Raw genomic sequence first — 11155 nt, 5'->3', positions numbered from 1 at the left:
CGCCGCCGACGCCTCCCGCATGAAGCTATTTAAGTCACGTGACTCGCTGGAACGTGTGACGTCATCGGCTGTTTCATTAAAGCGCTGTGTGGTTGTAGTTCACAAGGCCGCCGCTGCTACCGTCGTGGCGAACAAGTGCATTAGCAGACGGGCCAGACGGGACGGGGCGTGGGCGTGGGGCGAGCAAACGAACCAACAATAACAAACAAGAGAAAAGATTTTTTACCAAGTTAAAGGGACTGAAGACAGTATTAAATATACCACCGCAGTTGAAGACAGACGAGCTTTTATGGATTGTTATTAGAATAGAACATGGTAAGAATTTTATAACTCGTCGGTTTGGTTGAGTTTTCCTTATTATTTTCTTACAGAATATCCGAATTGAAATGAGAGGAGGAATCCAGGGTCTGCGACAGTTATCAACCTTGGTAGCTAACAAGACTGACAAGTCACTGAAAACCCTTAAAGACGTCCCTGGACCGCCGACCCTTCCTCTTCTAGGCAACCTTTACCTGTACAAACTGGGTAATTGACTCAAGAAAACTTTGTTTATGTCTTAAAATTTTTAATAGAAACACAAATAAGGTATTTTCAAGGTTGACAAGTATCACAAAGTTCTGGATCAGCTCCGAGCTAAATACGGACCTGTGGTTCGACAAAGCTTTGGCTCCGAAACTGTTGTGCACGTTTTCGACCCAAATGATGCCAGAAAGGTTTATCAAACAGAAGGCAAGTGGCCCAGCGTAGCGCCACTTCAAGAGACTGTCCAATTATACAGAGAAAAAAGAGGTCTTTCGCTTGGACTTGGAAACCAGTAAGATAATAAATTTTAGCGTTAAATAAAATTAAAATAAAAAATCGTGTTTGTCAGGAATGGAGAAAACTGGTATCGTCTTCGAGCTGCCACACAGCAGGCTATGTTGAGACCGTCTGCTGTTGAACAGTATTTGCCTCTAGTAAACCGTGCTGCTCTCTCCCTGGTTCACAGAATCGAAAAGGAAGTCGGGCGAGAAGGCGGCGAAGCAAGAAATTTGAGAGATTTGGTTGGAAAATGGTCACTGGAGTGTAAATCGCGTCTTAAATTAATTTATTTAGTCTTGTTCTAAAGTGAATTGAATTTCAGCTGCTGGAGCAGTTTGCTTTGAGAGAGAGCTGGGCTGTCTTGATGAGGCAGAAGGAGAAAAGCAGGCGCAACAGATGGTCGACGCGAATAAGTCGATCTTCAAGATCTCTGGCGAGCTCAAATTTTCGCTGCCGATTTACAAATTAGTCTCGACGCCCAAATGGAATAAACTTGTGGAGGCAGAGGATTTGTTTTTCAGGTAATTCACACGAAATTCACATGTAAAATATTGCAACGGCCCAAAGGCCCCTCGACTAACCACGATCCCCGTCTGCGCATGAAAAAAATCGGCAAAGTTGCGAATTTCAATGCAGAACCTGAGCAATCTACTCAATTTATTGCTAGAAGGCGTATTTTTTAGTCAAAATCTGAAACCGGACCATAAGTGAATTTAAAATAAATTAATAAAACCAAATATTTAAAATTAACGCCCATTTGTGGGCCGTTAACGGCGGTGGGGCTGAACAGTGGTGGGCATCGAGCCTACAAGACGCAGAATTTCACAGCAGGTCTAATGAACTTTAGTATTTTGCTCTATAATCCATAGGAAACAAGCTATTAATTTTTTAAGTAAAAAAACGCGATTTGTTTTCGGGGTCTGGGCTGGACTCTATGGGCCGGACGGCGCCGATTTTAGTACTAATCAATGCCACTTAGTAGGGCGCGTTTTCCAGTGTGTGGTTTTCCAAACTTGGACCATTTTTTGAATTTAAAATTAAAATTTTCTGTCAAATTTTCGGAAAAGTCAAACATTGTACATTGAAACAGATTTTCCTGGTTTTCCGGCTAGAGAAAATCTGAGACAGGCATTAGACGGCGCAAGCTTTGTGAAAATATAATTTTAAATCGTTGAATTTGAATATTTTTCAGCTGAAATTTTTGGTTTTTACGACTAATCCCGGCTTTTGGTCAGCATATCTCGCGAATAGGGTATAAATTTGGCACACCACACTTTAAAACTAACGCAAAATTTATCTGGGAATATTTTGAGACCTAATACGACCCAATCCGTTAAACATTCTAGGCCAAGATAGATTTTGAATGTTGAAAAATGTGATTTTGGTACTTTCCCCATAAGGATTACATGGAAAATCGAAAATTCGCGAATTTTTACAAACGGAGGCAATTTGAAGATTCTTACTAAATCAATTGCACGCGCATAACCGCTGCCGGTCTGGAAACTGATTTTCATATTTTTTACTTCCATAGAAAAATTAAAATTAATTGTTTTCGTTTTTTTCTTTTTTTGGCACCGGGTATTTGAAAATTTGTGATTTTTTCCAAACGGAGGTAATTTGAAGGGTCCTTTCAACTTTATCGCATGCATATAATTGCTGCCAGTCTGGAAACCAATTTTCAGATTATTCGCGCCCATGGAAAAATTAAAATTAATTTTTTTCAATTTTTCATTATGTGACGGATATCCAAAATTCGCCATTTTTTCCAAACGGAGGAAAATTGAAGGGTTTTACTAACTTCATCGCATGTGCTAGACCACTGCCGGTCTGGAAACCAATTTTCAGATTTTTCGCGCCCATAGAAAAATTAAAATTAATTTTTTTTCGTTTTTTTCTTTATTTGGTGACGAGACTTCGAAAATTTGTGATTTTTTCCAAACGGAGGTAATTTGAATGGTTCTGTCAACTTTATCGCATGCACATAATCGCTGCCAGTCTGGAAACCAATTTTCAGATTATTCGCGCCCATAGAAAAATCAAAATTAATTTTTTTCACTGTGATGGATATCCAAAATTCGCCATTTTTTCCAAAAGGAAGAAAATTGAAGGGTTTTACTAACTTCATCGCATGTGGTAGACCACTGCCAGTCTGGAAACCAATTTTCAGATTATTCGTACCTATAGAAAAATCAAAATTTTTTCGTTTTTTTTTTTATTTGGTGACGAGACTTCGAAAATTTGTGATTTTTTCCAAACGGAGGTAATTTGACAGGTCCTATCAACTTTATCGCACGCGCATTACCGCTGCCAGTCTGGAAACCAATTTTCAGATTATTCGTGCCCATAGAAAAATTAAAATTAATTTTTTTCGTTTTTGTGACAATGCGACGCTGCTGTTCGCAAGCGAAAATCAATGCCACTTAGTAGGGCGCGTTTTCCAGTGTGTGGTTTTCCAAACTTGGACCATTTTTTAATTTAAAATTAAAGTTTTCTGTCAAATTTTCGGAAAAGTCAAACATTTTACATTGAAACGGATTTTCCTGGTTTTCCGGCTAGAGAAAATCTGAGACAGGCATTAGACGGCGCAAGCTTTGTGAAAATATAATTTTAAATCGTTGAATTTGAATATTTTTCAGCTGAAATTTTTGGTTTTTACGACTAATCCCGGCTTTTGGTCAGCATATCTCGCGAATAGGGTATAAATTTGGCAGACCACATATTTAAACCAACGCAAAATTTATCTGGGAATATTTTGAGACCAAATACGACCCAATCCGTTAAAAATTCTAGGCCAAGATAGATTTTGAATGTTGAAAATCGTGATTTTTGTACTTTCCCCATAAGGATTGCATGGAAAATCGAAAATTCGCGAATTTTTACAAACGGAGGCAATTTGAAGATTCATACCGAATCAATTGCACGCGCATAACCGCTTCCGGTCTGGAAACTGATTTTCATATTTTTTGCTTCCATAGAAAAATTAAAATTAATTGTTTTCGTTTTTTTTACTTGGCGACGAGAATTCGAAAATTAGCAAATTTTCCCAAATGGAGGAAAATTGAAGGGTCTTATCAACTCTATCGCACGCGCATTACCGCTGCCAGTCTGGAAACCAATTTTCAGTTTTTTCGAGCCCATAGAAAAATTAAAATTAATTTTTTTCGTTTTTTTTCTTTATTTTGCACCAGGTATTTGAAAATTTGTGATTTTTTCCAAACGGATGTAATTTGAAGGGTCCTATCAACTTTATCGCATGCACATAATTGCTGCTGGTCTGGAAACCAATTTTCAGAATATTCGCGCCCATACAAAAATTAAAATTAATTTTTTTCTTTTTTTCATTATGTGAAGGATTACCAAAATTAGCTATTTTTTCCAAATTGAGGAAAATTGAAGGGTTTTACTAACTTTATCGCATGCGCTAGACCCCTGCCGGTCTGGAAACCAATTTTCAGATTATTCGCGCCCATAGAAAAATTAAAACTAATTTTTTTCTTTTTTGTGACTAAGCGACGCAGCTGTTCGCAAGCGAAAATGGTTTTATTTTTATTAAAATTCGACCGTTCATTCGATTGTCGACCACGAACCCTCATTTCAAAGGTCTTGGGAAGGGCTTTGACCTGTAGTTCTCGAATGACCTTTTTCAGGGTGCCCCGTGACCTGAGATCCGCCCCTAGACCTATTTTAATAATTTTTCATTAATTTTGAGCAAATTTAGCGGTACGTTGGCGACATTTTGTTCCTCTTTCCCTTCACCGACCTTACTAAGGTTTTGCAACCTGAGATCTGACCCTGAATAGTTTAATTGCGTCTTCTTGTCAATTTCGCCGTGTTGACGGACAGTTTTCTGAATTTTTGATTAATTTTTCCTATATTTTTTTGCAGCCTGGCTTCTACAATTGTGAAGGAGACCATAGAGGAAATTAAAAAGCAAGACAATAGCAGTGAAGAGCCGAGAAAGAAAAAGAAATTCAGTTTTATTGGCCATTTGTTGTCGCAGCCAGGCTTGACAAGCTCTGACGTGGACATCATTACACTCTCCCTTTTTGGTGACGGCCTAAGTACTGTGAGTCCAGGGTTATAATTTAATTTCATTCATCAACGCATTTAATTTCAGACCACGCCCTTCTTTTTAAACTGTCTGCGCTGTTTGGCAGAAAATCCTGAGGTGCAACAGAAACTCAGGAATGAAATTTCCGGTGCTGTAGACTTAGATGGCACATTGAAGCCGGAAATATTCAATAATTTACCGTATCTGCGAGCGTTTATCAAGGAGGCATTTAGGTCGGCAAGAAATTATTTTAAAATGGTTAATTAATTTTTATATTCATTGCTTTATCAGGGTGTACCCGAATGGAACTGAGGTTTCAAGGATATTGCCCGAGGATGTCGAACTTAGCGGCTACCTTTTGCCTGCAGGGGTAAATAAAAATTATTTGAAATTTCTTCATTTTCACCATCGGAAAATGCATAGTGTTGCTCAAGAGACCATCAGAAGGTCTGTATAAGCAAACCCTGGCATCAGGGTAGCCCTGAAACAAAGAAAATTATAACTATGCCCATATTTTTCCACTTTTATTGGTTCAAATTGTTAAATTTGCCCACCGTTAGCACGGCCAAGTTGACGGCTTTCTGATTTCATGGAATTTGACCCTTTGAAGTCCCTCAGGGTGTACAGAAAAAGTATGCAGCTCATTAATAATGAAATTTGCCCACAGACCCACGTGAATCTCAACATGGGAGTCAATTTCATGTCAAGCGAATACTTCTCGGAGCCTGAAAATTTCAAACCTGAGCGATGGCTTCGCGGAGAAGGCGAAAAAATCAAACAGTTTGTCCTTACGCCGTTTGGGCATGGCGCTCGAACCTGCGCAGGTAATTTGATTATTTCATCATTGTTTGTAAATATAATTCAATCTCAATATTTGCAGGCAGACGATTTGCAGAGCAAGATTTGCGTGTTCTTACTGCACAAATCCTGAAAAACTTTGACCTTAAGTTGGTTGCCGAAAAGCCACTCGAACACATTTATGAAACGCTCCTCTTCCCGATAGAACCGATCGGTGTTAAATTTGTGCCATTTTAAATGAATTAAAATTATTTAAATTGTTACAGAGCCTAGAAGCAGTTGTTTGATTGATTTAAATTTTATAATTGTTAAAAAAGTCGCAATGGATATCTTGTCTAGTAAATTGACTTTCTTGACGGTCAAAATTCGCCAAAAAATTAATTCTAATGCATAATTAAATATTTTATTGTTTAATTCATGATTATCTGAGATATGCAATACCAAAACCCTTCAAATTAGTGTTTTTTCTTGAATTTCACATTACCACGTGGATTAGAGACACGCTCCACTCTCCATAAACGAGCCAATGGAATTAAATTTTTGCCATTTTTAATGATTTAAAATTATTTAAATTGAGACGGAGCCCGGAGCCAAGAAGCAGTTGTTTGATGGATTCAAATTTTATACTTGATGAAAAAGTGTTACTTTTACAAAAAATATAAATATTTTTAACCCTCCCAATAAAAGAAATGGATATCTTGTCTCTTAAATTGACTTTCTTGACGGTTAAAACTCGTCAAAAAATTAATTCTAATGCATAATTAAATATTTAATTGATTAATTCACGAATATCTGAGATAAGCAAGATTAAAATCCTTCAAATTAGTGTTTTTTCTTGAATTTCACTTTTCCACGTGGATGATACGGGCGACGCTCTGCGCTCCTTAAACAAGCCAATATGGAATTAAATTTGTGCCATTTTAAATGAATTAAAATTATTTAAATCGTTACGGGGCCTAAAAGCAGTTGTTTGATTGAATTAAATGTTATAATTGATCAAAAAGTGGTAATTTTACTAAAAATAAAAATAATTTTAACCCTCCAAATTAAATAAATGGGTATTTTTGTCTCTTAAATTGACTTTCTTGACGGTTAAAACTCGTCAAAAAATTAATTCTGATGTATAATTAAATATTTAATTAATTAATTCAAGATTATCATCCCATAATAACCAAAAACACTTCAAATTAATGATTTTTCGGATTTTTTTTTAATTTTGAATCGCTATAGAGGGTTTACAATACAATCTCATCCCTTAAAACCAATTAACCAATTCATACACTTGATGAACGGCATTTAAATACAGGGACGGTTACATCCGTTAGGCGTTTAAAGTTTTAAAATCTGGTGATGTTTTGATTTTTTTCGATGATTGGGTTTTAGGTGCATTCCTGGGTCTCGTCTCTCCGTCTCCAATCCTGAGAAGTGAGAGAGCATTGTGACGCCGTTTACTCTGAAGTCAAAAGCATACTAAGGTTCATTTTCCCGCGGCGTAACGAAGAAAATCGCCCTTATCGCCATCAGCTAAAAATTACACTCAAATTTTTCTCTTTAGACTCGATTTAATTCAAATTAGGGAGCGGTTTTATTAGTTTGTTAGTTAAATCTAACAGGTGGCACACTCAATTGTCAATTGGCAGCGATTTTAATCCAGAAACATCATTCCGTTTGACTAGCGTGGTAGTGAGTTTTTGGGGGGAAAATCTACAAGTGAACGAGACTGGAAAGGCCGCCATATTGAACTGCTTCTCCTGCCTCACAATGCTGTGTGGCTGCATCAGCTTGAAAGTACGCGCGCTTTTTCGATATTTAAAATGGCGGATACAGGGGCCTCCTTTGAATTATTACGCTTAAAACATATGGAGCTGTAGCGTTACCCGCGTGAGCTGTGCGCGCCGCGCGGCATTGTATTTTCTGCTATAAAGTTGTGCAGTGCAGTGTCCTCGTCCTCACAATCGTCCCGCCAGTCTGCCAGTTCAGCAGCCTCTTTATCTGCTCCAGTCTCTGCACAAACACACACACACACTCGCACAATGGCTGAACGTGATTTTTTTCTGGAACAGCAACAGAAATTTTGGCAGAGCCACCAACTTGAGTGGAAGCAGCAATTACTCATGCAGCGACAGCATCAAGCCGGCGCCGGCAGTTTGCCTGCCGAATCCACCACCCCGACGAGATGCCAGAAGAGGCATAGGACTTCAAGCGAGGCGTCCACGGCCTCGTCGACGACTCCCACTGGGAGCTCTGGGGCGAAGAGAGGGCGGCCCTCAGCAGAGACCGTCCAAAGACTGATCGAGGAGGGTTTGAGCAACCCTGACGCCAAAAATAAATGTGAGGTGTGCGGCCGCAGTTTCGATCGTGCGAAGGCCCTGAAGAACCACGTCATGGCCCACAACCGTAAGTCTTAAATTTTCAATCAAGTTCAAATTATCTTCTTGCCATTTCTTGCTTATTCATGAGTTATAATCTCTTCCGTTTTATGGCTGGATTTTTTTTCATTCATTTTCCGTGTTGAACTCCAAAGAATTTCGTAATATTTTGCTATTAAATACAAGAAAATTTGGAAATAAAATCAAGCCCTAATATTCTTTCTAATAATTATTAAAATTCGCATTTAAAAATTCCGGAGAGGGGATGTTTTGAATGAATAATTTAAAAATCCCTCTATGGCCGACACAACATCCCGCTCCATTTAAATCTGTCTTTAAATACCTTCCTGCGTTCCCGCGCGCGCGCGACTGATGCTCCCACACGCACTCTCCATTTATTTAATTTTTAAATATCAATTTTTCTGGAGTTTTTTCGAGTCAAATCATAAAATTGCCTTTTTTCTGATTATATTTTTCAGGTTTTTGGTTTTTATTCGTTTCAAAAGTTAAATTATATTGTGTAGAAGGAAAAGTGCAAATTAAAAAGGCGTCAGAGCGACGCGAATGACGTAATTGGCGAGATAAGGTGTCATTTTAAAAACTTGATAGCCATCTACGATATTAAAAACACGAATCGTGAATTTAAATGTTTACAAATTTGTTTTAGGCATCACCCCACACCGGTGCACCTTTCCTGGCTGCAGTAAGGTTGCCACTCAAAGTGGCAACAAGAAAACTCACGAGAGGCGCCACGCGGGCGACTACATGTTCATCTGCCCGCATCCCGGGTAAGTTTATTAGTCATTTAGAATATTTAAAGTGAAATTATAAAAACAGAAAATTTTCTTTCGCATTTCTACAACGATACAATTTTTATTTTACAGTTGTGGCAAAGAATACATGCACACCAACCGGGAGTGCCCGCATGAGGTCGAAGGGGCTGACGGCGTAAAGGAAATTGTGAAAGTTGGGGTGGTCCTTCGCCCGGACAAGTTCAACATGCTTCGTCCGGACCTGAAGGAGTGCGTCACTCCGGAGCAATTTGAGTGGCTGGCCGAGTAAGTACTTTTAAAGCATTTGTATTTATTTATGGTCTTTTTTGACGCGCTGAAAACCAAAACCGGTCAAGCCAATCGCCGTAGAAACTAATTTTTGAAAAATAAAATATTTTTCGACTTCTTGGGCGAGTGGCCGGACTGACTTTGGTTTTCAGCACGTCAAAGGAAAACATTTTGAGTCAGGCTGAAATCGCAGAGAAAGTGCCTCAAAATTAAATTTATTTTGCCGGCTTTGAACTCCCCTATTTCTATGATACCATACTAAAGTGAGGGATAGTTGCGGCTAATGTAACCCCAGTGCCACCATTGCACGCATGCGTCAAACCTCCTATTTTGTAGCAAAGCAGCAATCTGATGCACTCTCACGGCCCCCCAACGAGCATTACAGCGCCTACACTAGAGTGTAAGTTAAGGAGTAGTAGAGTATCAGCTCTGATGCCTTTGTCGCTTGCTGGTATTTACTCTCCTTTCCTTACACTCCAGTGTGGGTGCTGAAATGCTCGCTGGGGGGCCTTGAGAGCGCATCAGATTGCTGCTTTGCTACAAAACAGGACGATGGCACGGGGGTTAATTTAGCCGCAATTATCCGTAAGTTTGGGCTTTTTACAAGCGCATTCTCACAAAAAAAAACATAAATTAATAAAAAACAAATTGTTTTCATTTCAGATACGCCAAAAAAAACAATAAAATATATGTACCTCCGTCCACGCCTGCCCGACCCGTCGACCCGGTTCCCCCAGCCGCCGTTCGCACACCAAAAAAACCGCAAAGGGCACGCAAGGAACTGGATGTGGACACCCAGGAGAACATCACCCCTCCTTCTAATGAGCCGAGGGAAGAAGACGTACAACCCGCTCCCCCAGCCGCCGTTCGCTCCCCAAAAAGGCCGCAAAGGGCACGCAAGGAACTGGATGTAGATATCCAGGAGAACATCACTCCTCCGTCTATTGAGCCGAGGGAGCAAGAGCAGGGCGGCACCTTCGCCTGCAAGCTGAAGCGGCGATGGCTCATCCAAGCCCATCAGGAGTCAACTCGACGCCTTGCTGTGCCCCTTGAATGGAGCGAGCCGAATCAGGACGAAGTCCAAGTTGCCAACCTCTCGCGCCCGACTGTGATTGTTGGTGTTGAGCCGATCAACGAGTCCGACGATGAGCAGAGGGCTGCTCTCGCGCTTATCGCGCTCTCTACGGCTGACTCGCCGGCTAACCGGCTCTCCAACAGCCCCAAAAAAATAGATAATAAATAGATCCGAGGGTGCAATTCTGGAGGAAAAACACGCTACGCTTTATTATCTTTAATCGCGTTATTTCCTCGTCTTTATATACTTACTTCTTTTCCTATGTGCTATCAACCATACAGGGCACATTTCGCATTTCGTTCGGTATGAGTCTGAATTCTATGAACCCGTATCGGCCCACCAATCGAATTTTTACCATTTTCTAAAATGTGACCTCTTTAGCAGGAATTGATTTTTGAATAATTTGATGTAACTGGTAGTGTTTTTAAAATTTTCTGTTACGGGCGACAACCCCAAACAGATTTTTCCTTCCACCTTGTAAGATACGGTGTTTATTTGATGCTTTCAAAACAAATAAAGTACTTTTATATTAATTCCTCTTGAAATAATGCCATACGACTTGAGAGTTAAGAAATAATGGATGCTTAAAGAGAGCTAGTCACTTGGCAATAATAAATACAGGCTAGAGGAACATCTTTTCAACTTAAGAGTTAAGAATTCTGATGATTTCATATTGAGCTTTACTGTAGACGGTTATTCATAATTAATGATCCTGTCGAACCAGAATACTCGTGCTGTAAGCATTAACTAAAATAATGTCTTTCATATCTTATAATAAAAAAACATAAATATATTTCCATGAATTTTATTTTAATTAAATTTCCAAGCAAATAGCTCAAGTCTGATTTCCAACAGAAATAAATAAGAAAAATCATCGTTCAGCCCGTAGTTAAGCAATTCTTTTACTAACTAGCTCCAATGAAGCTATATTTTAGCTACTCTGCTCTCGGAGCTGCTGCTGCAGTGAAGACGGTTGCAGCGTTGCCAATTCGCATGGCTG

At 39.4% G+C, this 11155-nt stretch overlaps 2 protein-coding genes across 2 annotated transcripts; both read left to right on the top strand.

Moving 5' to 3' along the window:
• Window positions 1-158: 158 nt before the first annotated feature.
• On the top strand, window positions 159-5925 carry LOC135939853 (probable cytochrome P450 CYP44). The gene is made up of 10 exons (XM_065484441.1): window positions 159-315; window positions 372-525; window positions 586-814; window positions 872-1065; window positions 1124-1322; window positions 4687-4867; window positions 4919-5085; window positions 5144-5222; window positions 5520-5676; window positions 5733-5925. The coding sequence occupies exons 1-10, from the start codon at window positions 313-315 to the stop codon at window positions 5885-5887; spliced, it is 1518 nt and encodes a 505-aa protein (XP_065340513.1). The 5' UTR covers window positions 159-312; the 3' UTR covers window positions 5888-5925.
• Window positions 5926-7567: 1642 nt separating this feature from the next.
• Window positions 7568-10948, top strand: LOC135939530 (uncharacterized). Its single transcript, XM_065483989.1, has 4 exons — window positions 7568-8047; window positions 8687-8807; window positions 8904-9077; window positions 9744-10948. Exons 1-4 carry the CDS (start codon window positions 7684-7686, stop codon window positions 10321-10323), a joined length of 1239 nt encoding a protein of 412 aa, XP_065340061.1. The 5' UTR covers window positions 7568-7683; the 3' UTR covers window positions 10324-10948.
• The last annotated feature ends 207 nt before the right edge of the window (window positions 10949-11155 follow it).

The sequence above is a fragment of the Cloeon dipterum genome, chromosome 3 (assembly GCF_949628265.1).
Source record: "Cloeon dipterum chromosome 3, ieCloDipt1.1, whole genome shotgun sequence".
NCBI classification, from domain to species: Eukaryota; Metazoa; Arthropoda; class Insecta; order Ephemeroptera; family Baetidae; genus Cloeon; species Cloeon dipterum.
Note: the sequence above shows the minus strand (reverse complement) of the source record. Positions and strands in the feature narration are given on the sequence as shown.